The 26,538-nt window shown below is 37.0% G+C and overlaps 1 protein-coding gene across 1 annotated transcript in view; it reads right to left on the bottom strand.

The window, feature by feature from the left end:
• The window catches only part of PTPN12 (protein tyrosine phosphatase non-receptor type 12), a 69,170-nt gene that overhangs the window by 4,863 nt on the left and 37,769 nt on the right, over window positions 1-26,538 (bottom strand). The window contains exons 7-13 of the mRNA XM_053943631.1: window positions 25,091-25,150; window positions 22,470-22,612; window positions 20,997-21,063; window positions 20,336-20,413; window positions 20,147-20,245; window positions 10,856-10,941; window positions 2,484-3,448 (exon numbers count right to left, since the gene is read on the bottom strand). Of these exons, the coding sequence (XP_053799606.1) occupies window positions 2,484-3,448; window positions 10,856-10,941; window positions 20,147-20,245; window positions 20,336-20,413; window positions 20,997-21,063; window positions 22,470-22,612; window positions 25,091-25,150 (1,498 nt within the window). The remainder of the gene's footprint in view (window positions 1-2,483; window positions 3,449-10,855; window positions 10,942-20,146; window positions 20,246-20,335; window positions 20,414-20,996; window positions 21,064-22,469; window positions 22,613-25,090; window positions 25,151-26,538) is intronic.

Below are 26,538 nucleotides of genomic sequence, written 5' to 3'. Positions count from 1 at the left end.
GTGCCAGTACCACATCCTGTCCCCAGTCTGTTCCCTCTCACCTCCCAGGAGTGTACTAACACAAGCTATTCTGGCAGCAAAAGCCCCTCTCTGACCTGCTAAGAAATTTGGAGTAGCAATTAAAGGTTTAAAACAATTTAAAGTAGCTGCTGCCATAAGAAATCTCATCTGACAACTGTACTCTGCACAGGATTCAAAAATACAAAGACACATTTCAACTAACAAAGCCATGAAGCTTTGGAGCTGCCAGCATCCCCAGCTGCTGCAGGGACAGAATCCCATCAAATGCTACAAGCCATGTCTTCCAAGTGACTTCTGAGACCTGCACCATCTCAAGGTTACATACAGCACAAGAAAACCTTCATTAACAGAAAGGGCCTCTATAAAACCATCAAATAAAGTCACCATGGATATGCATTAACTGAAAGTGAGTTTTTAGGGTTTTTTTCGGTGTTGTTTCTGTTTTATTGTTGTCTTTGTTTTTTCCTTTTACCTCAGGGTACAGCTACTTTTCACTTCATTTGAATGAAAAAGAGGATTTAACTGTGTGGTAAGATCATGCACACCAGCAGTTATGGTTAGGCAATTAGGGTGCAGCTAAGTTCACAGACAAGTTTCACTGGTGATTGCAGCCACATTCCCAGATTCAGACAGAAGAGTCCTGAGCCAGTATGAAAACGAGAAAGCCACTGTAAACAGGGTTTAGGATCACTGGTGCAAAGCAATCTAACCCTATATTCTTGAGTCCCAGAGGGATTACAAGACCTGTAACCAGAATATAAAATGGGAAGTGTTCGCTATCAAACAAACGGGGAAGAGATACACCCTTATTAACAAGAGATAAATTATTAAAAAATTAATGTTAGACTTTTAATCAATTTCTGTGAGACCATCAACATACCAGCAGCACCAGGGCTGTGCTGTTATTTCAAGATGTTTCTGATACGCAGTTACATGAAACAAATTCTAGAGTGACATTTCTCCAATTCTTTCTCATATTTATAACGTATCACTTATTTTATTTGCATGTTCCTATAGCATCTACATAATGAGATGCACAGAGAGGTGATAATTTCTAAACAGCGACAAACAATGATTGCTCTGGGAAAGAAGAAAAAGTTCTGGTAAAAGGAAAAATACAATAGTCTGCAAATCTATAAAACAAATTCAAGGAGAACTGCTTGCAAAGTTGAAATAACTATGACAAAGGGACGTTGTCAGCTTTGCAGAGCATCTTTTAAGTCACAGTGTTCAAAATATACAGGCATGTGCAAGTATTGTCCTGTGTTTACACAATCTAAACCAAAATCTATAGATCTATAGATACAGTTCACAAATATCTATAGATCTATATCAAGATATACAGAAACAGATTGTTTTAAGGCTGCAAAACATTCATATCTCTGGATATATGACTTCTGGTGAACATTCAGTTCACAAAGCCAGTATTTTCAATTCAGCTGGTTCTGCATCTTGCATCACACACTGAGCCCCATTTCACTTCAGAAAGTCATGAAGTCTGCACAGACTCCTGAGGTGAGGCCATCACTGTAAGCATCTCCAAGCACAGGAGTCTGAGCTGGATCCAGAAGTTCATGTTCTTCCTTCAGCTCCACAGCCTTACTTTTGTTTTGTTGGGCTTTGCACAAGCAGTTGCCAAGCCTAATCAGTTCTTCCTAGCTATAGCCTCCATTTGCTCTAAGTGTGCCATCCTGACTGAAATCTGCACCTGCATGTTTTGGGACCCTTTTGCCTTCAATATGTGATGTTCTACCTTGCAAACTTTCACCAAAAAGAAAAACCCTCAAAAAAAGTAGTAAAAGACAAAAAGCCACTAAATAATTTTCAAATTGCTAATAAAGCATAACTTGGATTTTTAGATGAACAGCTCTATTAGCTTGTCACCCCCAGCAAGGTACAGAAAAAGAGGAAACCACAGCTAAATATTCACAACACTATTAAAATGCAGGATCCAAATAATGAGCAACTTTCAAAGACCAAGGCAGTGAATGAGGTTACATCTACATTTTTAGGAACAGCACATCAACCAATAAGCATGAAATTGTTATGTATTTGCACAAGCCAGTTGAAAATGCTTTGACTAGTCAACCCCCAATTATTATAGACACTTACATGAAACTGGGCATAGAGAAAAAATATGCACCATATAATAACACAGAAACCTACAATTACATACAAACCTACAGGAAGACATTATAAATAAAGCATTAAACAAATGCTCACAATAAAGCTCACAGTACAGCTTTTGAAGCAGCTAATCATGGTCTGTAGTACTTTATACCAAAAATAGCTCAAATGCAAACTGAAAGCTGTCAGGAAAAAGCTGTGCCCTCTCTGAAGCTGCCATACTGCACTGATTAAATTTACATTTAGAAAATTGCATTGCAAAGAAACTTCTGTTTTCCAGCTCTACAGATGCAGCTAGATAAAGAGCAGCACTTCTGAACCTCAGTGAAACCTACCTTTGCCATCTTCAGAACATGTTACAGCTGTTAAGTCTTGCCTAGCAATAGACATTGGCAATACTTTTCTGGCAGAAATGTTTTCAGTATTAGTGGCAGCAGAGACTGTGGCACTTGCGGTTGACACATTGGACGCGCTTTTGCTCATGGCTCTGTCAAAGTCCACCTCATCCGTGTCAGAATCATCTGCATGGAGAGGATTAGTAAAACAGAGGGGTGCTCGAACAGAAAGAGGAGTATGATCAACAATATCACTGGAAGGATGTTCAGCTGGGGTGTTTGATGCTAGAGAGAGAGTTTTAACACCGTGACACAAGGTGTCTGAAGACAATTCTTCAGACACGGATGTACGCAGTGCATTTTCAGGCCCTTGTAGTGACCACGTGGCGTGTCCCTTTTCTGTCAGAGGCAGACGATCTGGTCTGGGTGGGGTATCAGACACCTGCTGACTCTGCAGACTTTCTGGTGAAGGTATTAAGGCTGTGTTAGACTGTGGCACGCTGTATTCCATACACGAGTTTTGAGAAGCGTCTACAAATGAATCCCCTGAAATCTGTTCCTGTGGCTTAAAGCTCTTCTCAGTTACACAGGATGACACAGGCTTAATTTTAATTGCATGTCCTCTGTTCAACAGGGAGTTCCCATCAAAGCTTCGTGGTCCCTCCTGAAGAGGTACCTTCTTGATCTCAAAACTTAAGTTGCGCTCCAGCCTCTTCTCTGTGTGTTCGCTGGGTTCGTTCTTCCCTGAATGTTCTGTGGACTTATTATAATTCTCATTGAGGTCTGTTGAATGCTCTGATGAAACCATGTGCAAAACTGGCTTTGGATGGTATCTGTCATTGTCCTGCCACACTGTAGTGACTGTTGGATAAGCTGATGGGGGAGATGGTGTTAGGATTGGTGGTACTGGCTGAGGCTCTGGAGGCTGCAAGATTTCTTCTTTAGCATCTCCTTCTACAAGGCAACTGCAAAACAACCAAGACACAATTGTCTAAATTTTCTGGATTTTGACAAGATTTTAGCTATCTATCCATCCCCCACTGTGGTAGCTAATGCTGTAATACCAATAGCAGACACCACACAGAACTTCCATTGCACACAGAAAACAGTTATAGAACATGACTAGTGAGGTAGGCAAGAATTGAGTCAACACACTCAAAATGTCTTTCAGAATATCACAAAGACATTCATTCAAGCCACAACTAATCCTCACTAATAGTTCAAAGATTGCTCACATCCTTTCCCAGAAGCATTTTGCAAAGACATTGCAAGACAGGCCCTCTTGTGGCAGCATTTCACTACTTTTTTCCTTAAGTGGCTCTGAGAAACTTGACATATGGAATTCAAATTTCAATAATGCCAAGAAAGATTTCTTTAAAAAAAAAATCCTTACAGCCCACTTAACACTGAATATCTTCCTTCAATTTTATTTTTCTGTACATGTTCAAAGAGATTTTATTTTTATGTTTGTGTATTTGATAGTCTCTGCTTAGTTGCAAGCCAAATTTAGCCAACATGAGGTACATACAACATAAAAAAATATTTCCAGTAGCATTTATGATCCAAACTACAGTGCATATTAGCAAGGCCACAGCACTTATAACTGCAGTTCATCTCAAGCTACTTAAAAAGAGAAATTCTTCAAGTATATGGTCAGATTAGATGCAAAGTTGTTGACTACAAACATTTAGCATAACAGATGAAGGCATTTTTAGAATTTCCATTCCTTTAAACATCCAGGACGACCTGGACAAGCTCAAGAGGTGGGCCCAAGAGAACATCATCAGGTTCAAAGCAGCCATGTGCAAAGCTGCTGCACCTGGGCTGGGGCAACGTCCACACAGACGAGTACTGCAGAGAAGGACTTGAGGGGGCTGGTGGAGAAGAGGCTGGACATGACCCAGCAGTGTGCAGAAACCACCCCACAATCCAAAAACCAACCATGTCCTGGGCTGCATCAAAGCAGCGTGGCCAGCACATGGAAGGAGGGAATTCTACTCTGCCCCTATACTCTGCTCTCATGAGACCCTCCAGCATAAGAAGGACAAGATTGCACAAGAACTCTGTCTACAAGAGAAAGGACAAGCTCTCATTATTTATCTGCAGGCCACATAATGATCAAAATCAAAGTACTACCTTGGCTCCCCTACTTCCAAACCATGCCTAAGGAGCACTCAGCAAGTGCAAATTCTTGAGACTATTATGACATATAGGAGAAAAACCCAAAACAAAAAAAGCCCAAAGACTCTTTCATAACTGAGTCTTGTAGAGAACTAAAAGCATACCTGACTTGGGACAGGCTACAGCACATGTTTCATCCTTGTGACTTTATTAGCACCAAGCTATAGTAGAATGGGTTGCAGAACTAAAATCTTTATACAAGAGATTCCATACTAAAGAGAACCATTTGGATTCTCAGTTTGTGAAAATCCTAACCCCCTGAAGTACTGCAAGCTTCCCAGCTTCCAAATTATCTTCTACAAGTTCCTGTGTCTTTGTATCTGGAAAACCCCAGGTTCCCTTGCAGTTCCAGGTGATCTCTTCGATTCTCTGCCTGACTCCTGTCACAAAGTTGGGCCTCAAATGCCTTCTCTTCCTCTCCTCCCTGCACTTGTATATTGCTGTTTTTCTTTACATTAAGACAGGAGAAATACAAAGCATATCAAAGCAATTTAACAGAAGTAATTTGGGAGCTCTTGCCTCTAGCTGTTGTTGGAAAATGAGTAAGTTGGAGAATAAGTTGTTTGCCTGAATTAGTAAAGATAAGACAGGAAACGGGGGGATATCAGTCTTGCTCCAATTTAAAACACACTAAGGACAAGAGAATTTCCTCCTCTTGGATTTGTCTCCTCTGTTCCAAATGGGGAGGGCAACATGGGGAGGGAGACAGTGAGACACTTGCAGAAATATTTACATGTCCCCTTTTACCAGCAGTGGTGCTCATTAGTAATCTCCACTAAATCCTCCTACTGAAAATCATGGTTTTCCCTTATTGACCTGATTTTCTTGACCCAGAGTTATTTGCAATCAGCAACACTAATTCCTTATCTGCTACAGACCTAACATTACGCATTAAAATTAGCTAAAGGAGCAAATTAGCATTAAACTAGATATAACAAGGATATAGGTCCACAATACCAGTCAAAATTCATTAAGTTCTTCACCAATTACTGGTCAATAAACTCACTCTATCCTTTTATCCACTGGTAAACAGAGCCTCACGTGTATTCAAACAATTCTCTTAGATGTATCCATAGAACTGATGATAAAGGAAATGCTGCACGAATCAGCAGCCCAAAAGTTGATTAAACAACTTCCTCCTATACATCTCAACAGAACTACTACAGTGTTTCCCATTACATTTGAAGCTAAATGTCACTTTTTGATTCTTAAATGAGAGCTTACAGTGAAGAAATGATAAATTATTTGCCAAAATCATTCTTTGCCTTATTAATATTGAAGAATATCTATCCTCAGCAATTGAGATGTCCAAATAGCACTCTAATGTATTTTTCCCTCTTTAAATCTGGAAATAAATCCCAATAGGTAACATTTATTCCATTTTACTGACATTTTTAATATTACTATTTCACATGTTCTGCATTGTAAATAATGTTTCTGTTTGTTTTCACACAGCAGAAATATTAGCATATGAACATATTCAGAAGATCTCTGTTTGACAGTAGTTTTTTCTAAAAGTCTTGTGAATCTTGGGCATTTTGGGCTGCTTCATAATGCTCTCTGGGCATGTCCTTCAACAGCTGTGCTCCACAGACATTTCTGCCCCCAGAGGCAGAAAATTATCTGAAAATGAGCTACTAATACTGTTGAAAACAACAGGAGACAGTAAGACCAGATTGATTTAAAACACCAGAAACTTGCCGAAAGCTCATGAAAGAGGATATTGAACAGAAAAGAGTCAGTGTAACACAGAAAGCCAGGCCACTCAAGTAAGATAAATAAGCTTCCCTGTATTATACCTTTAAATAAACACATAGGGTTGCAAAATCAACCTGTGTTGATTATCATTGTGTGATAAAAAAACAGAAAGCTTTGTCATGACTCAGCCTTCAAGTGCCTCTCCAGATACAACTGCTCCTGATTACCATGGAATGCCACTACCTTGGCACTTCCTCATTTACAGCTGGATATGGAATTTCCCTGCGTGATCAAGGCAGCTTTTTCATACACTCTTATTGCCACACAGCCTGAGCAGCTGATGCAGTGCCCTAGTGCCAGTGGCTTCTAAGGTGTCAGGTAAACCATGAATTAGGCAATAACACCTTTTAAAAATAATTTGTCATAGTAACAATTACACACAATTTGTCAAAAGTATTCTAACTGGTAAAAAAAAAGCCTTCCCACAGCTTTCAACCAAAAATACATACATGAAAAAAGCCATTTATTGCTTTCTCTGCAATACATAATACATTTTTAGAATGTTTTAGAATTGAAGCCATTCTACTCCCAATGGAAAAGAGGTACATTAATAAAACTGCGCACAATGGGTTCAGATTTAAATGAGACTTGGCCAGTGTTCAAAAGAAAAAAAGCCTTAAGTAATCCATGGTTATTCTATGCAGCATACTGTAGGGTGTTTCAAATAAAAGAGAGTGATGCCAAGGTCATGGAATGCAGCTGATATGAACAACCAAAAATAAATACCAAGCTCTACATCCTCCCACATAATTAAAATAGAAAAATTAAACTCAACATAAGCAGGCTGAAGCTAGACAACCACATTATTCTACTTTAGCATTAAATCACTGCTATCCACATGAAAGAAAAGCAGCAGTCCAGTGAGTGAAGCTGTTGCAAAAGTACTACAAATAATTTATATAAAAGTACAATGAATTAATAAAAATAACCAGCTGGTGAATTTCCCTCTTCAAATTTACTTACCACAGCTTTTTGGTTTTTTAATTGTGGCATACAAGTTAGAGACAGTTAGCTAAGAAGGAAAACCCATCAATGAGTTTTATCTTAGCTTTGCAGGAGATAGAGATGGTTTGCAGGGCTTGAAATTAAACAGAATAACACATAACCCTGGAAATGTATTCCTGGAAGTTGGAATAGAATCAGATGAGAATTTAAAATGCTACAGTATTTCACCTTTTCACCTTCAGACAGCAGCACATAGCTCTTCATTACACTGCATACAGAAAAGCTGTTAAATCATCTTTGCTTTTTATGAGTTTATGTCTAAGTTTATGCTTTGATTTCAAACTGATTTGAACTTGAAAATAAATAACTTTTTGTAACCAAGCCTGACTAAAATAAACCCCCTCTTTTGCCAAATATTTTAGAATCAACTACAAAGCACACAGATATTTCACAGACTAATACTTAAAGGTATTAAGGTGCTCCCTCTGAATTCTGGCACATCAGTCACCTAAAATCAAGTACAGTCCTAAACTGTAAACTTAAAACTTAAGTTTTTTGCAGTCTCATATGTAACAAAGTTAAACCTTACTTATGCCCTCTTCCTACCTTAACCTGAAAATAACTCAAACATATCTAACGAAGACTTTCCATCCCCTCAAGTCCGCTAAAGAAAGGTGACTTCCATAAGAAGTGATCATCAACTGCCAAGCCAAGCAATTTCTAGGAGAAGGTGCTGGTGTATGCACTAATGAGTTGTTCTTGTTTACCTCTGTAATAATCAACGAGTAATATTAGAATATATTTTACGCTGACATCAAATGGAGAGAGACATTAAGCTAAATTACTGCACTCACATATTGTACAGCAAGTTTAATTACATTGAAGCATGACAAGGTGATAAAAGATTGGAAAGCAATACAATTCCAAAATCTCTGCAAAACAAGTAGTGCTAGATGCTTCATGGCAACCTAAGTAAATAAAATACCAATTTAATACCAATATAATAAAAATATCCTAAAGATACTTATAACTTCCAAGAAGACATAAAAATAGCCTACAAAGGACCAGTCCTTCCCCAATACCTGCCCAGGCCAAAGCAATTACTAAAAGGATTAGTTATACCTCTCTGAGTAAGCTTCCTGCCTTGCATGGTAAAAGTCTTTAGTGACATCTCACCCTCAGCACAGACAAGAGCTACATGATATTTGCTGCATTTTCAGAAGAAGAGATCCTAAAGTCTAAAGAAGATACTGAGATATTTTCACTAGAATATTACAAACAGAACAAGGGAGAGTGAGAAAGCCACCTTCATGGAAAAATTGTGCCATGCCCTGAGTGGTTAGGCAGTGGAAAGGGCTGCAGAGGAGATGCCACCATCTCATACAGCAGACTTGGGGCTCTCAGAAAACAACTAACAGGTATCACAGACTTTACTGTCTAAGCAAGCATGGTTTAGTTCAGTAACAATATGGAAAACAACATCCTGAGGCCAAGGAAAAAAAAATCCTAATTTTTTTCCTGCTCACTCAGGATCATCTCAGGCAAGTTCACCTGAAACCAAGCTCACCCAAAGTACTCTGTACTGTCAGTCCCTAAGCCCCTTTTAGCTTTAGAAAACAAAGCAAATGCTAAACCTTAATTTAAAAACACACAGCTATATTTACTAAATATACATTATATGTATATTAAATATTATACATATATATATTTACTAAATAAACATTATAAAGCCATTTACAACAAATTATAAAGAATGTAAAAGCTTTATTTCTTTTCAAAAATAGTAGCTTTAGCAACTTGCTTGTAACTTGTTCAGAGACAGTGTATTTAAAACTCAAGTACACATTTGGCTGGCAACCTAAAAACATTTCCTTGTGCATATGGGGATTAAATTAAAATGTTTCACTGATTCTGCTCTCCCATCCTCCCCAGGAAAAGGATGTTAATCTATGCCAAAACATCCACAATACACAAAACCTGGTTCTATATCCTGACTAAATCAGGCTGTAGATTTGTAAAATTACCCCCACATCAAGAAAAAACCATGCTCATTAGTGGGTATTTTGAGCAGATGTGATTAATAGCAAATAAAGTCTTTCCTCAGAAGCTTCTTCCAGGAGGAGTTTAATTATTGTTTTTCAAAAATAATCTCCATTTTAGAAAGACAACAGCTTTGCTAAAAGCTTCCATTTATTCACCTCTAAGAAACCAATCTGCCTGCCACTGCTGGCAGATGGAAAGTATGATTTTATGGAAACAGGCCCAAAAAAACCCCAGGCTTTAAGGAGAGATTAAAAGATTTTAACTTAATGCAGCAAGTAAAGAACAATGCAGTGCAGATAAGACAGATGTGTGCTTAAACATGAATTACATGAATTATACATATGTTAATACTACATGAATATATAAAAATTATAAAAACTAAGGTACACTTAAGATTATTTCAAGGAACACTAATAAGGAAATAATGTATTGGATATATTTCTAAGCTCAGTGATGAAGTTTCAAGAGCTTGGAACTCATCATGAACACAGGTTAACTGACTCTTCTGTCATCATCTTAATCTACATAATTGAATACAATCACATTACCATCAATCCAAATTAGTAAAAAATATATTGCCTACATAGCACCAACCATGTAATTTGTTTGTAGAAAACCCCAACCTGCTTCCATCTCTCTATTTTAAAGGAATTATACTTCTGCCTAAATATTATCCAAGAATATCAACAGGCTTGGTGGTTTCTTATGTCATTTGACAACTGCAGAAAACCCAAGTGCTCAACTTATGTCTGTTTAACTACAGGCATTGTAACACAGACAAGATCACCTGGCAAAGGCCACTATAAGCTCTCTACAAACCAGCTGGGGGCCTTGGACACCTAATTCAGGAGAGTTGCTTCTTTAGCTGTCTTAACACTTGGGTTGATTCCTCTTTTTAGGCTGATAAATCTGTTGGTTCAGATTTACTTTTGGCTTCTGTAAAGCTAGGCAGAGATAGAGGAGATTTTCCTCTGTTGAATGAAAGGAGAGATCAATTCTTCTCAATAATAAAAGCATTTGGTTGCCATGCTCTAGTCAAAAGCAGTACTTGTCTGAGATTTTTCTAGAACAAATGGGTATGTTTCATTATGGCTATGTATCCAAAAAGGAGGGTTCAGTCATTATTTGAGGCTATTTGAGGTTTGTTTTGCTACTATCACCTAGCAGAATTAAAACACAAGTAGATCTAACATATCTGACTAGTAAACGTGTCTACTCACAGATAATCGTTGCAAGGTTGGTGTATTTATACACAGACTTCACAAAGATATTGTAGCTTATATTTAGAGTCAATTATAAGACTTCTATTTATGTATCCCTCTATATATGTATACCTCTATTTATAAACACAACATATTAATCTTAAGTTTTTATGGTATCAGTAGCTTTATTCTACTTTTTATTCATCTTTCAGCCTAAAATAGTATAGGATCAAAGTTAACTACCTGCGGGTCCGTGGAGGCTTTGGTGGAGGAGAATCCTGTTTCTCAGCATCTGAAGAACTGACAGCATTTTCTGTATTATTTTCATCCTGATTAAAAGAAAAAAGGGTATTTTTACTCATGGCTGTAAAGCTGATACATACAATATTTGAACTGTGAGGTCCAAAGATCTGTAATGACACTTGGCAGTAATATATAACAATGTGACCTATTTTTGGCTGTCATATAGAGATCACTCTGAAAACTCTCTTCTAAATGTACAAAGTTATTTTTCACCTTGTGTATCCAACTTCAAATTTTTCTGACTGAAGATTTTGGTCTGCTTGCCATTGAACAATTCACTAGAGAAATACTCAAAAGCTGATCTTGCTTTAGCAAGGGAGCAAGCTCTCATACACTCTCCCAATTATTCACTTAGAATAATTAAATGAATAATTGGATAATAAAACATTTATTTTCCAGTCAGTCTAATTATTTTCACTTGTACAATCACTCCAATGAAAATAAGAATAATCTACACAGTGTTGTAAGAAAATGAGAAAGATCTTACCCACTTGTCTCCTAACGCATTGATCTGAAACATTTTCAAATAATCTCCCATTTGTGTACAAGAAAGTTTAATTTATTCAAAGCATGAAGATTTTGATTTCCTTTAGGACCATAAATATAAAAGATATTTTATACATGCATGTGTTTATAAATCCATACACACATGTAAAATACTGTTGTGTGTTAACCCTGGCAGGCAGCAAAGCCCCACAGAGCCACTCTCATTTCTCCACTCCACCCCTGGAGGGGAAACAGGAACAGCAGGAAAATTTGTGGGTCAAGACATAACTGTTTAGCAGGCAAAGGAGAAGTGGGAGAAGATAAAAAGAAATCAAACAAGTAATGCAAAAGCAATCACTCATAACCTTCCACAGGTGGGCCTTTGCCAGTTCCTGACTGTGCATTGTTCAGCAACAGCTGCAGCATTAGCTACAAACAACCATCAGCACTGTTTTCACCACAGGTCTAAAACAGAGCACCCCAAGAGTGGCTATGAACACTATTTAACTACAACCCTGCCCCTAAGCAAAAATAAGGAAAAAACCATATATGATTAAAAATCAAAACAGAACATGCAACAGTCTAAAGCTGACATACCATTTCCAAACACGTGCCACAGCCAAAGACCCAACAAAATCAAGGAGCACCTTAGTGTTGTGTTAACTTTAATGCTGATTTTACCTAAAGGCTTTTCTTGCAGGAGTTCTCTTTTGAAAAGCAATCTTTAAAAAGAACAAGTATCCCAAATCGGTGTAATACATTTCAAAGCACAATACCATGTTCAGGCAATAGGGTCTGCTATCTGCCAGCCTACCTCCTGAGACTGGTGATAGGGTCTGATCTCCTTCAGTCTTACAGAACAAAAGGGAATTCCCTGTTAAATTTCTGCTTCAGATGGAATAGCTGCATTTTAATTCAGTGAGCAGTTTTTGCTTTGGAAGATAAACTACAAGTTGCCTCAACAGTTAACTAACTTCACTAAAATGTAGATTAACTAGTTATATGTTTTTAATTTCCATTACTTGTCTTAAAAGTTACCATACTGCTGTTGGCTACTGTGAAGAGTCTATTATCAAATTCTATTCCTCAGTGCACTAAGTAGAGCTTCACCTGTGAAGAAAAAAATTAACTATTTTGGTGTTTCTTACTGTTTTTCCCTAGCTGCCCCCATTAACTTGCTGTCAAATATAATATTGCACAAGTACTCCAGCAGAAATACCCTATTGTTCCTTAATGAATGGATGGTGCTAGCCCTTTCAGGGAAACTGCACAGGGAGTTCATTGTCCTGGTGACCACTAGCTGTAACTATCAGGATTTTTTTAGAATAAGATTCAATTAGCAGATAAAAGCCACTCACATTAAATGAACACCACTGAAGCTCCCACTGCAGTCAATCAAGATTGTTTGGTTTCACAGAATCATAGAACAGGTTCTGTAGGAAGGGACTGTCAAAGGCCATTTAATTCACACCTTCCTGCAATGAGCAGGGGCATCTATAAAAAGATCAAGTTACTCAGAGCCCGGTCCAAGCTGGCCTTGGCTGTTGTCAGGAATGCCAGGATGGGGCATCTACAGCATCCCTGGGCAACATGTTCCAGTGTTTATCACTCTCATCATAAAACGTTTCTTCTTTCCATCTAGTCTGAATGTGCCGTCAGAATTTAAAACCATTACGCTTTGTCCTACTGCAACAGGCCCTGCTAAAAGACCTGTCCCCATCTTTCTTATGAGCCCCCTAGAAGTACTGCAAGGCCACAGTAAGGTCTCCCTGGAGCCTTCTTTTCTCCAGGCTGAACAACCACAAGTCTCTCAATCTGTCTTCTAAGGAGACCTGTTCATCCCCTCTGTTCATCTTCACATCCCTCCTCTGGACTCACTCCAACAGTGAGTCCTTGGAGTCCTGCTGGAAGGACCAACAGGTCCTTCCTGTGCTGGGGACCCCAATGCTGGAGGCAGTACCCAAGGTGGGGTCTCACAGGCATGGAGCAGAGGGGCAGATTCACCTCCCTTCACCTGCTGCCCATGCTGCTTTGGATGCAACTAACGACTGGGGAAAAATATGAATATGCATTGTTTTGGTTTTTTTTTTAATTAGTATGTCTACAGTGGTTTGCATCCAGATTTGGGGTCCCCAGCACTGGAAACATTACCATAGGGTATGAACATCCAACTCCTCTACCAGCTTCCCTCAAAAATGTAAAAAAGCAATTTCCTACTTTTTGACATCAAGTAATGAGTGACCATACAGATAATTTTGCCTTTAACAAATATGGACATTAATTTTATTGCCTCATTCAGGCAGAGGAGCATGCTGAAGCTTGGTGCCAAAGATGCTGAGGCTCCCAGTATTCAACAATAAACTGTTTCCTGTTCAATGGTTGTGTCATGTTCCTCCCCACTTCCCCCAGTTGTGCAATGCAAACTCTGAATCTCTCCCTTATGTATTTGTTACTATGGATAGCACTAAATGCATTGGTATTGTACTAAAAAGGCTCCCCTTACTCATAAGTACTAACAACCAAAGCTAGAAATGAATGCAAGCTAAATAACTGCATCCTGAGAACAGAGTTGGCTGCTGGCCTTGCTTCAGCAGTGCAACCCATCCCAGTTTCACAAGGCAGAAAGATACTAGAAAGAGAGAGACTCCACAAGAGTTCCTCCCCATCACCACCAACCTCTCCATCACACAACAGATCAGAAAAGTCTCCCAGTTCAGCTCCACTAGCACAGAAGTTTTCAGGAACACATTTCTTACTTATGCACTCAGTTTTCTGAAGGGTATTGGCAAGGGAAAGGGTGTGCTTATTGGCTCTAGACTAACTCATCCAGAAAACAAACCAGCAGCTGCATCCCTGTCCTTCTATGTTTGTAAAGCAAAGTGTTTGTGAACAGAATGTTTCCTGAGATATGCTTTTCTCACAGGCAGAATAAAAAGCTTATTAAAGAAGCTAACATATGTCAAAGTTTTTTAAAACTCCATGTATACAGTAAGAAGCTGTTTCTAGTTGAGATAGGCAGAAGTAGCTGAAAGGGCACTGCCATTTTTGTTACTGGTAACAAAACCTATGTATAATCCTTACAAAAATGTATATAAACTCAAATGTCCAAGGCACATACACAACCAGAGTTTACAAAAATAATTCCTTGAAAAAAAAAATTTAACCCCCAAACAAACAAAACCCAACAGGCAAACCTGCACACACAAAATGGTACTTTTAAATTTAATACCAGAAAAGCCAGTGGTTACCCCAATTTTGTACACAGGGAAGGCTTCAGGCAGAGAGGTGTTCAAAAGTTTCACTTGTGCATATGGTTAAACTCCAGATCCAGTCAGTGTTTTTAGTTACATTGAAGGAGGAGCAAGAATGATTACAGGAATTACTGTCACCAAAAAAAAGAGGTATTTTGCTACTTTCCTTAATTAGTTCAATGGATTGATGTTTCTGCAAAGGCTTTGTTTACTTTTAGAGAAGTCATTCCCTCTCACTTGTTCTCAGTTCTGTGTTACAAGAAATAGGGAATAAGCAGTATTTTGAGTATTTATCACCCTTGAGTGACACCAACTCAGATTTCCCTGTCATATATATCAACCTAAGCAAATAGGCAAACATGCAGAAAAGCTAGCACAGAGTGGAAATGAGGAAACTCAGCTCTGAAAGTGAATATAGGGTATCTCACTGGGATGACTGCATCTGTTGAGAAGAGCAGATGGTGGTATTAAGAAAAAGCCTTCCACAGCCTTCCTAAGCACAGCTTATCGACATCAGTCAACACTCTCCTGCTTCTCTAGACAGATGTTGTATTCTCGGGCAGAGCACAATTTTTAAAAGTATCAGCTTAGACAAACCAGGACAACATACATAGCACACGGGGGTTATCATACAGAATAATGTTTTTAAAATGGATTAACAAATGTGCAATTCACTAAGTGTTCAGTATAGCACCCTGCTTTCTCACAGAAGACAACTATCCTACTGTCTCACTGCACTCTCTTCTCACTGCAATGTGGGTAAAGAAAAGAACAGGGCCTTTCCCCAACCTGTGTGTCTATATGCATTAAATGTTCAACAGTTCAAGAGTTCCCTTGGAGCTGTTCCCCTGAGGGAGCAGCTACTGAGATCAAGTGAAACTGCTCATAGTTAGGAATTTCTAGGTATTCTGTTAAATTGCAGATATATAGACGAGTGCATACCTACCTTTGAAAGACTACATTAACAAATGACAAGACCATAAACTCAAATACTTTGTGCAGACTGCCTCATGTCTACTAAAATGCAGAGTAACTTGTGTTCCTGTAGTAATGCAGAGAAACAAGGAATTCTCACGGCAGATGCAGTGTCTGAATCCAGCTTGCTAAGGTAACCCAAACGGAGCTATCACCTCCCAAGGGGAGTCTTTCCCCCACCTGCTTCCACCACTGGCTCAATCACCAAACAGTGCGGCCACTAATTTCAAGCAAATAGAAGATGATAGTATTTGAGATTTCACATACACTGCCTACAATTCAAAACCTTTTTCCCAGGAATTGCAATGTATTATTTTCTTTTTGAACTCACTGTGGAAATATTTAATGTCATTCAGAAGCTTTCTGTACTGGTACAATATTGGCAAATTTACTGCAAAGACTCCTCCAGAAGTAATCTCATGTTTTCCCTTAAAAGGAATTGAGGCATTCCTTTTGCCCTTTTCATAAAGCAGCATGGGAATCACTGAGCATCAGTAGATAAAAAGAGAAATACTTCAGATTGAAGTGATACACTCAAGTGACTCAGATTAAATAAAACATTCCAACAGAGGCAACAAGATCAATGTCTCTGAAGAAATACAAGATTTTTTAGAAGGCTGCAATGACAAAAAATATCCTTCCAAGCTGCCAAACAGCAAAGAGAATATGAACAGCACAGTCTTTTCACTTACAGTTTCTAAACCATTAATGCTTCAAATAAAATTTTTCTTATAGCTGCTGATTCTTCTATGACTTCTACAAGTGCAGTCAACCACAGCAACAGAACTCTGTTGCTTTTACAGCACGAAATGCAAGAGACACTGAGAATACCAGCACTGCCAGATTTTGGAGAAAGTGTATTAACACAAGATTCTACTCATGGATAAGGGCAAAGCAAGGACTTCTAATACTGTTACATGCTTGGTACTGTCAAGAGAAAAAATTCAACCAGAAACATTTCTGAATTGAGAGTGAGCTTGGTTGTTTGTCTTTTAACAAATTTTCTTTTTCTGACTTCCAAACAGAACATCCAACTTGATGAAATTCCATATGATTCAGACTTTCCAAGACAGCTACAGTTCAGCTCATGAAGAACCTTCTCAAATAACTCATATTTTACTGATACAAATCTGACTGATACCTTATCCAATGACCAATACTAATGATCTCACATATATTTCAAAGCTTCCAAACACAACACCGAGTGTAATATTTTCACAGCAGTACTAACAAAGCCAATGATGGTGAGAAGCTCAATTATTAACTTGAAATACATGACAATATGATCAAGAATTTCAGTGGGAAGGGTTTCAGTCCAAGACTCTGTTCCAATTTAATTGTTTGGTAACTTGAAAGTACTACTAAATGGGGGAAGAGAATAGTTCTGATTATCAAATTCAGCATCTCAATTCTTTTCTTATCACAAAAAAAATGACTTCTGAGCAGCAATTCTTCACCCTGAAATTTGGCTGCTGTGGGATACTGTTGAAAGTACTGATATCTGAGCAGAGCTTTCCTTATTTAATTTCATTTAAATACTTAGTGTTATGTTAAACATCTGTAGTGCTACACATTCACAACAAGTATAACTACATGGTAAGACTATACATTTCCTACATTAAAACACATCATGTATTTTCTACATGGTTCTGGATCTATCAAATTCTAATGGAAATTCTAACCCCATCCTAAGTCTCTTTTCAAACACTGCATGCCTTGCTGCTGACTTTTTACAGTATTGTTTCCAGCAGGGCAAAGCTGGCAAGTTCCCAGGAACGCACGTTTGGGATTGTGTCTGAGCTACTTCCCCATGAATGCTGCCCCTCACTGCCAATCAGATTAACCTTTTACTGGGATGTTACTGGCAAGCCCTGCTTACAGAGCCTCTGGAACTCAACCCATTTCAAACACTGCTTGAAATGAGAACAGCAAGGGGAAAACAAAACCATGAAACCAACCCTACGGAGTACTCCAGCTCTTCACAGTATAATAAAAATAGAATAAATGACACATTTCCTCTTCAGCCCAGTAACATCTCCTGTTTAACTAATAGTATTATATCCAAAGCAGACATATGAATTTTATTTGCAATTTTTTCCACTGGACATAATTAAAACCATTCATATATTGAAGATTTCATAGTTGCTGTAGTATCTGCAGGCAGAGTAACATACATAAAGAAGCCTTAGAATACTACATAGTATTTAATAAAGTTACTTGAAAACTTCCTGCCCCAGAATTAGTTTTTTTAACCAGGATACATCCCAGAATGCTTGGGGTTTTTTTAAAGAAAGCAAACTAGAAAATTTCTGGGGGAAATCAGATATTATATACAACAGGTGCTATATACCACTCCTGGAGATAAAAAAGGAGCTTTGTCAGAATATCAAAGTGATGACTCAAGTGAGCTTCAAAGTTTTGAGAATCAGGTTAAAACTACAAGAAAATAATTAACTGGATATGTGAAGGTTCCCTTATAAATTCTGAAGAGAAGCTAAGCCTATACCAGTTAATTCATTGAAAGCAAATTTTCTAACAAATGAACAGTAGCAAATTTAAGTACCGAACTTTTAGATACAGAAATTCTTTACCTAGGAGACTTTCTTCCCCTCAAACTTTCTGCAGAATTATTCAAGTAACAGTAGGAAGAAACATCATTTTTTAACATAAAAAAGACTATGCCTAGTCAGACAAAGATTTACTTTGCCCCTCTTCCAAAAGGGAACTTCCAGGGAAGAATAAGATCAGAGCAGGCATACAGGGATCCTTCTCTACAACGTTTTCCAACAGACTGCAACTTTAGAATTTCATAGGTCAGAGGTTAGAAACTCATGGAAGAAGATTCCAAGATGGTGAGATATTCACCCCAAAGTTACAGGCTTTCAGCTGCAAGGAGTTCTGCAGTTCCATGTTGCTTTTCTTATACAAATGTCACTTTTTTATTAAGACTCTCAGGTCTCACTGGTACCCCTTAGAAAAAGTTGAGTAATCAGCCTTCTGTTGTTATTCAGCCTCTGTTGTATCTAACCGCAGCCTTTTTTCTCTACCTCAGTCTGACTGTTCTTTAGATTGAGCCTTCCATCACCTTTGATCCTTGTCCAGTTGTTTAATGTTCAAATTCTGTAATATGTTTTTGAGATAAGCAGACTTGACATGCAGTCAGTAGTCAAACTGCAAGGTACCCACACAAGGACATTACATTCTCACTCTTACCAGTTTCCAAGTAACTGCTAAAATTTAATTTCCTTTACAACTTGTTGATCATAAACTGAGATCATATCCACGTAAAACTCAAAACTCACACTCCATCACTTTCCAGAGCTAAGATTTATCTCTCTCTCACCCCCATATACATTACCTATCCATTTTCTATTTGGTCTTGTTTTATTAGTCAGCAAATCTCTCAAGCTGTGCTAAAGTTAGCACTTGCCTTTGTTACAGAGTACCACCATATATTGTGCCACAGTTTTACTCATCTTCTGGATTAGTAAGTCATTTAGTATATATAGTATTAGGAATAAGTAAATAAGAGATATTTCTGATTCTGTGTAAGAGCTCAGACACAGGTCAGATTTAAGTCAAATAACCAGAAGATACAGTAGACTGATCTACCTATTATTTTATGATCAAAACTCAAGTACTTAGAAATCACTTCTGTACAAAGCTAATCAATCTGCATATTCCAAACCCTGCCATGCTCATTTCTCAGGAAAAAAAAATTGCACATCAGCTTAATCAAACTTGTAACAAACAAAATCAGCCAGCCCTATCCATACTGCATTTAGTTATCAGGCTTCTTGCCAAGACTGAAGACCTCATAAGTACTGCATGAACAGATATAAATTCTTAGGAGTTAGCAGAAGGGTGGATGCATTTAATCCAAGAATTGAAAACATTCTAGACTTCCTAGAAAGCACAGTAGAAGACAGCTAAATCTCTAAAATAAATGGGATGCTTATTAATAAAAATACATTTAAAATTGCTTCCAGATATTTCAAAGAGTCCTGGAGATATCACTCATACTCCCCTCTAGAGAGCTATGGAATCTACACCAATTAGGGACAGAAAATCACTGAACAAACAAAACGCAGTCCAGGGACAAAGGGTGGTACAGAGTTCTGGACTGTGGGAGAGAAAGAATATATTAATCCAAAACGCTATTTTTCACACAGTGCCCAGTAACAGCCAAGAAAACATATCTAAACATAAAGAGAATAAACCTATAGGGGACATGAAATTTAAAGGGGAAGGATAGAAAGACAGAAAAATCCTCAAATACTGTGAATACCAACGAAGAATATTTTTTCCACTTCCTTCTCCTTTGTTAAAAGGGTAGAGCATAAAGCTCCCTGACAAAAGAATTTTAAACTTATATTTCTCTCCCCTAATCTATTTCAATGCAAGCAGTACTTTAAAAAACATGAGAACTTAATAAGATCACACCATTGAACACTCTAAAAACAACTTCACAGGAGAATTTTCATCAGAAGCTACAGCTACATATGGGAAAGACACCTACCACTCCATCTGCAATCTTCCAGTCTGCACAACTTTCATACTTTTGCAGTTGCTTTTCAAACAGTTGTGCTATGGCTCGATGGACAAGTTCATACTGCTCCTATAATAAGGTACCAGATAAAAATTAATGCACAAGATATTTTTAAAGAATAGTGATATATTATCATATTCATTATAAAACAAACAATACCTTCGTTTGCACTGCAGAATGCCTCTGTGTCCTCATTTCTTGTATTAAATTAAATACATTGAATTCTTCAGGTATTTTCTGAAATACAGAAGCAAGTTAATTACAATGGCATTACTATCAAAACAACAATATAGAAGCTGTTAAACATTAAAAAAGTGTAACTTCTATAGGTAAAGCTAATCTGTTCTCTCCACACTGCAACTATTTAATTTTTCTTTCAAAGCAACTCCAAACTTACATTTGATTTAGACCAGATGAGAGCATTTCAAGCATTTTGAAATTAAATATCCAATGTCATTAATATGATACTGCAATGTTAACAATGCTTCATAATCTAAAAATCCCAGAATAAAGTTATCCCTTTACATTTGAGCTGCACAATAACTCAGAGAGAGTGAGAAAGTTGAATTCAAAAATCAATTTATATTGAAATCTATTTTTTAAAAATTAGAATTTTATAGTGACCTTTTTAGATAAAAACTTGCTGTCGAAGGAAAGTAAGTTCATACTAAAGCACGAGTGCAATGAAACTAAACATCCAACCTCTCAAGGAAGTTCCAGAATGTCTTAAACATTTCACTATTTTTGAACACTTGGTAGCTCAATCAATCACTGTTATGAAATTACAGAATATCATAAAACTTCTCTTAGGATTCCTTACCCCAGCTTTAAGCAAATTCCATGTATAATCTATGGCACAGATGGCTCCTGTTCTTCCACACCCTGCACTATGGACACAAACAGATAGGTGTTAGATATTATCTAAATTTGATTAAAAAGCACTATAAGCCTTATATTCCAAAAGTCCACGTTAAAAAAAAAATTCCAAGTCCCTCAGCTATCATTTTAATTGCACTCAGGCTGACACTACAGTGTCTTAAAAATAAAATTAGCAGTGCAAAATGCAGCATTAAATCTTTTAATACAAGTTTTCACAGCCATTTGGAACTGCAGTCATGAAAGACGATTCAGCACTGACAATTTTACTGCCTCTTGCTTTTGTCACACTATTCCCAGCTACTACTGCTTCATCAGGTGTGGTCTTCTCCAAGTTTAATGATAAATGATGTAAAATGGCAGAACAGGATACATTTTAAAGACGTGCCACATTTTTTCTGATTTAGTATCACATCTCTATTTTCTGCTTTTTAGCTAAAAATATAAATCTGAAAGTTTAAGAATGACAGCAAACTATCTTATTTCTCATAAATTCCTCTGTTTTACACATAAAACACAGTTATAATCATGCATATTTATTACATTATAATTACACTATTGTAAATAATCAACATTCAGAATTAATTATAACGACATTCAAAAAGAACAGGACAAAGTGAGTAGATTTCAGTGCTAAGTCAGTTTATGTTTTTAGACCTCACTTAAGAGTGACAACTCAAAAAAATAATGTAGCCCTTGAAAATAATAACTAAGCTCTAAAGACTTAATAACACCCATGAATTTAACATGTCCTAGCTTAGAAATCTGAATTCAATTTTTCCTGACATAACACAAACTTTTGTTGCTTTTAAAAGCATTAAAAACAATAGGCAAGATTTCCAGATAAATTGTCAGAAAGTGTCAATGAAGCAAAATATTTTCATAGCAGTTCAGTCTCAACAGTTCTGGTAGCCAAATTTCAGGTCAAGGTTGAAACTGTTGTTTAGAAGTAAAGACTTCCCAACTGGAAACTAGAACCTGCTCATTAAAGATCTTTTTTGTCATATTGTACCACAGACAGAGCTCTTAGTGATGCACATGCTATGTAGTCTCTCCTATTGAGACGGGAACCTTTACTCCCAAGCTGATCTGCAGTGATCTTCAAAGTCTGTTTTGCTTCACAAAGATGTAAAGACACACATCTTAAGAACCTGAAAACAGGTCCCCTTTCAAAGGCTCATTCTTTTCTGACTGATATTCTGTCTTAAACTGAAGTAAAAGCAAAATTTCCCTGTGGCATCAATTTTAAGAAAATGAAGCCTGTATGATTTTGAATTAAATTTTGTCATGAGAATTTTTCAACTAAAATAGGTAACTCAATTTGGACTCAAAACCAAAACTACTGTGTCCCATAACAAAAGTCTAGACTCCAAAAAATAAAAATGTTTAAAAATGAAAAGATAAATACATTTGATACCTGCAGTGTATGCAAATAGGAACATCTTCATGTTCCTGGTATTCTCTCATCAAGCTGATCATGTCCAGAATAGAATCAAAAGACGAAGGGACATCGTGGTCAGGCCAGTTAACATAATGAAATTGATAGACACTACGAGTCTCCTAAGGGAGAGCAGGGAGAAAGCTGTTCATAACACATATTTGAGTTCATACCAAAGAAGTAGTTCTATGAACCTTTGCTTTGACAAGCAAAGTCATTTACTGGATTAAAAAACCCTACAGCTTATACCACTTGAAAAAATAGAAGAGGAATTCTGAAATCATATTTGAAGTACTGCTAATGCACAGGAAGATGCCCCTCTCTATTATATGGGTGAAGGACCAACAATGCTGCACCATATGAAAAGGTTCTATGTCCTTACAGCTATACTTGGAAATGGAGGAAGAATCTTTAATGTGGTCTTTCTTTTTCTATTTCTACTTCAGTAACTTACATTGAGGTAAAAAAATGGGGGCAAAGCTGTTGTTTTGTCACATTACAAAATAAACTGTGTGCACATGTGCACAGGCTCACAGAGGGAAATTAAGAAAACAATAGAAATAATCGAGATCATATCTAAATATGGATCACACTTGCAACAATAATAGGTACACTTTTATTCCAGTGGCAGGAGCTACAATAGTATTAAAGGCAAGGAAAGAAGCAGGCTTTAGAACAGCTTACATACTGAGCTATCTGAATGCCTGAAAATCCTCCCTTTCATCATTATCCAAACCATCTGCAGCTACCAGCAGAAGCAATAGCTAGTTCTACTGCACCTTTCCATACTGGTGTCACACCTCTGTGTTCCAGTATACCCCTCAAAGTAATGTACTGGAGAGCCCAAAGGTTTTGATCCACATTACAGTCTACAGGTTTCAAGACCTACACTACCTTCTGTTTCATTATGTGAGAAGCAACATAGCAGGCCTCTTTGAACATGGAAATTTATCTATTTTTGATGCTTGACTTTTCCCAGCTCTATGGAAACATCATAGCTGGTTAAAACAAGAGAAAACACAGCCTAAGAAAGCATAAATTTAAAAATCTAGATGATTAAGTAAAACCAAGGTAATGAGTAAAAAGGAAGAGTTACAGCTATCTCTTAAGCTCCACTAAAAAATTTCACTTAGTTACTTTTAAAAAGACTATTGATTTTTCTCATAAACAGAATGGTCAGGGGGAAAAAAAGGATTTGTTTTTTATATGAAAATCAAAAATTTAAAAGAACCTTTATAGTCCTTTTTCTCTGCTGCCACTTATACACTAAACAACCAAAGTACTTTCTTGAAAATAATCAAGTTTCAGTTGAACTGGTTTTCCTTCTAGAAACTAAAATAACTTTGTAGATTTATGGAAAATTTAAATCCTTTTGCATAGCTTCTTTTTGTATGATAATCCACTGCAAATGCTACAGAAGTGACAAAACATAATTATTCTGGAAAACCTGAAAGCAAACTTAAAAGGGTATTACTTTATACCACAAATACACTTTTCCTCCCCAGTGCAAGGCTATGCTTAGAATTCTTCAAAGAAAGATGAAAAGTCTGTAGTTAATTTTACAGGAATCCTCAAGCAAATCTGCTACATAAATCTGAAGAAAACACACTTTATCAGATGCACATATCAAATATCAACTCGTCTTGTTAACTCTTTCAGTTAAATTGCTCCTCACAGGAACAAACTTGTTTCCTGATCAAAAGCTCAGCACAAACTGTAGCCTTTTGTTGCTGCTCAGTTTTTAAGCAGTACACAGGCTTCTGACTGGGACAGAACTCCCCAAAGTCAATAGCCAAACATCATTTGCATGTATAGTATAGGCAAGCAAAATCTAGATCAGTACAGTCTCTGGTGTAACTAGATCATACAATATTCAGGTATTGAAAGGAAGGCAGGTTCTGCTTTGGGGTTTTTGGTATCCAGTTCTGTTTTGAAGTGCACCATTGCAAACAATGTCACAAACCCCGATTACTAAACAGAATTTCTGTTATCTAAACTGTCTCACAGCCCAGTCAGTTATGAGCACTAACACAAACAACTGATTAAGTTCATGCATTCCTAGCAAATAATGCAGACAAAAATTATTCCCCAAAATCACTCCCCTCATGATTAAGTAGTTTTCGTAACTGCTGCGGTATCCATTACTGAAATGGAACAAAGCTTTGATAAAGAAAACATAACCACAAATGAGACTAACCTGTAATAAATAATTTATTCATGCTGATTGACAATTAAAATGACAGGTATTCTGTAAAATAGACTATCATCCTTTGTGTTTTTACAGGAGGGCTCTACAGTTTTTATTTACTGGTAGCTGCTTTCCAGTCAAATGAAGTCTGACATTTGACATCTGACATTTCAGTTTAAGTTTTTAAGAAAAGCTTAAGCCATTTGGGTAAACAAAAACATAGATAAAGGGCAAGAGTTTCACTATCCCTCCTTTATATACTAAGATTTTAACATCACTTCCAAACTTATCATTTACATCCATAATCAGCACCTAAAAAAGTGAAGATATTTTCATGGGTTTCTGACATTGTATCATTTTGGAGTCTTTTGACAACCATTGAAGGTGAGACCAGAAGTGACTGTGTACTTACATTTTGAAATTCCAGTAATAATGTTCTAATGAAATAATCTGTTCTTTCTTGCTCAGCTTCCTAAACATGAGAAAACAATAATGCATAGGAAAAAAAAATTAAAAATCAATATGCAACATACAGGACATAACTAAAACCTCAAACTTTTAACCCAGGGATCTTTTTTAATTTATTGGTTTTCTATTTATGATTTCCTCAAGAGAGGGGCAATCAAAACACTGATTAACACACCAGCAAGTTAGCTGCTGCACAGGATGTGCAAAACAGGCTACTTTTACTTAAAAGTGTGAGTTTTGAAATTGTCTGTTCCAAAATCATCAATAAACCATATAAGAATATTTTTAAGTACCTCTTTTGCTTTATTTCTCCCTCCATACTTTTAAATTGCAGATTGTCTTTCACAGTCATCTCTCTATAAACTTCAGCCTCTTACCACTCTATCCTGCAATGTCTCCTTTTATTTTTTCCATTTCCATTGTTTTCAATTAAGAGTGCATCTAAAAGGATCACTAATTATCTTGGTTGTGGCCAAAAAACCTAACTTCTAGCTCACAGAATTTTCAAATCTTCCTTTGGAATATCAGGGAAAGTTTATACTGCAGAAATCAAACAATATTGTTGTAATTTAAATATCAGTAACATCAGAATTTAAAGATGCTTTTAAAAACTTGGCATTACAGCTGCCCACAGAGAATTTAGGAGACTGAATATATGCTTTAATGTGTTTCTATCTCCTCCTAGGAATTTACCATTTCCCATCAACTATTGCAACACTGCAGGTTTTAAATGCAGCCCACATACACCAGAGTACCCAGAGGTAATGGATTCTCAGCTGTAGCTAAGTTAATTACAACAAAGACACAAACCCCTTTCACCAGTATCACAAGGAATGGGGTAAAAAGCAGCCAAATTCGAATCAACTTACCCTAGGAAGAGGTTACTCAGAATCTTTATAGACTAAAATTTGCATGTATTTTCCTGACAAGATGAATCGAAGTGTACTTCATTCTTGTTAGACTATTTCAAAGTAGTATTAATAGCTGAATAAACAGGCATGTAAACTTTTTGAACACCTTAAAACATGTCATGCTAATTAACTTAATAAAAATAACTTAATAAAAATAACTGTTCCAGTGTTACTTTCAGTTCACTCAGAACTCACAAGTCATAAGAGACAAAACAACTGCACAAGATTTTGATTTTTTGAGTATGGTACAGACATTCAAGCAGCATATAAAGCTCAAGAAATAACACATAAAAAGATACAAGAGCAAGGGACACAGGTTCCCTTCTTTAAAAAAGTAAAACAATCATGGAAGATTTTAAAAAACACACAGCTTAGATGTGCACATTTCTTTGAGAGTCCTTGTGTAAAATTTAGTGCTGAACAACTAAAAAGCCCACTACAGACAGTTAATTGAACATTTAGGTTAGAAACCCACTAAATA

This window comes from Vidua chalybeata, chromosome 5 (genome assembly GCF_026979565.1).
Source record: "Vidua chalybeata isolate OUT-0048 chromosome 5, bVidCha1 merged haplotype, whole genome shotgun sequence".
NCBI lineage: Eukaryota > Metazoa > Chordata > Aves > Passeriformes > Viduidae > Vidua > Vidua chalybeata.
This window is presented reverse-complemented; position numbering and strand designations above follow the sequence as displayed.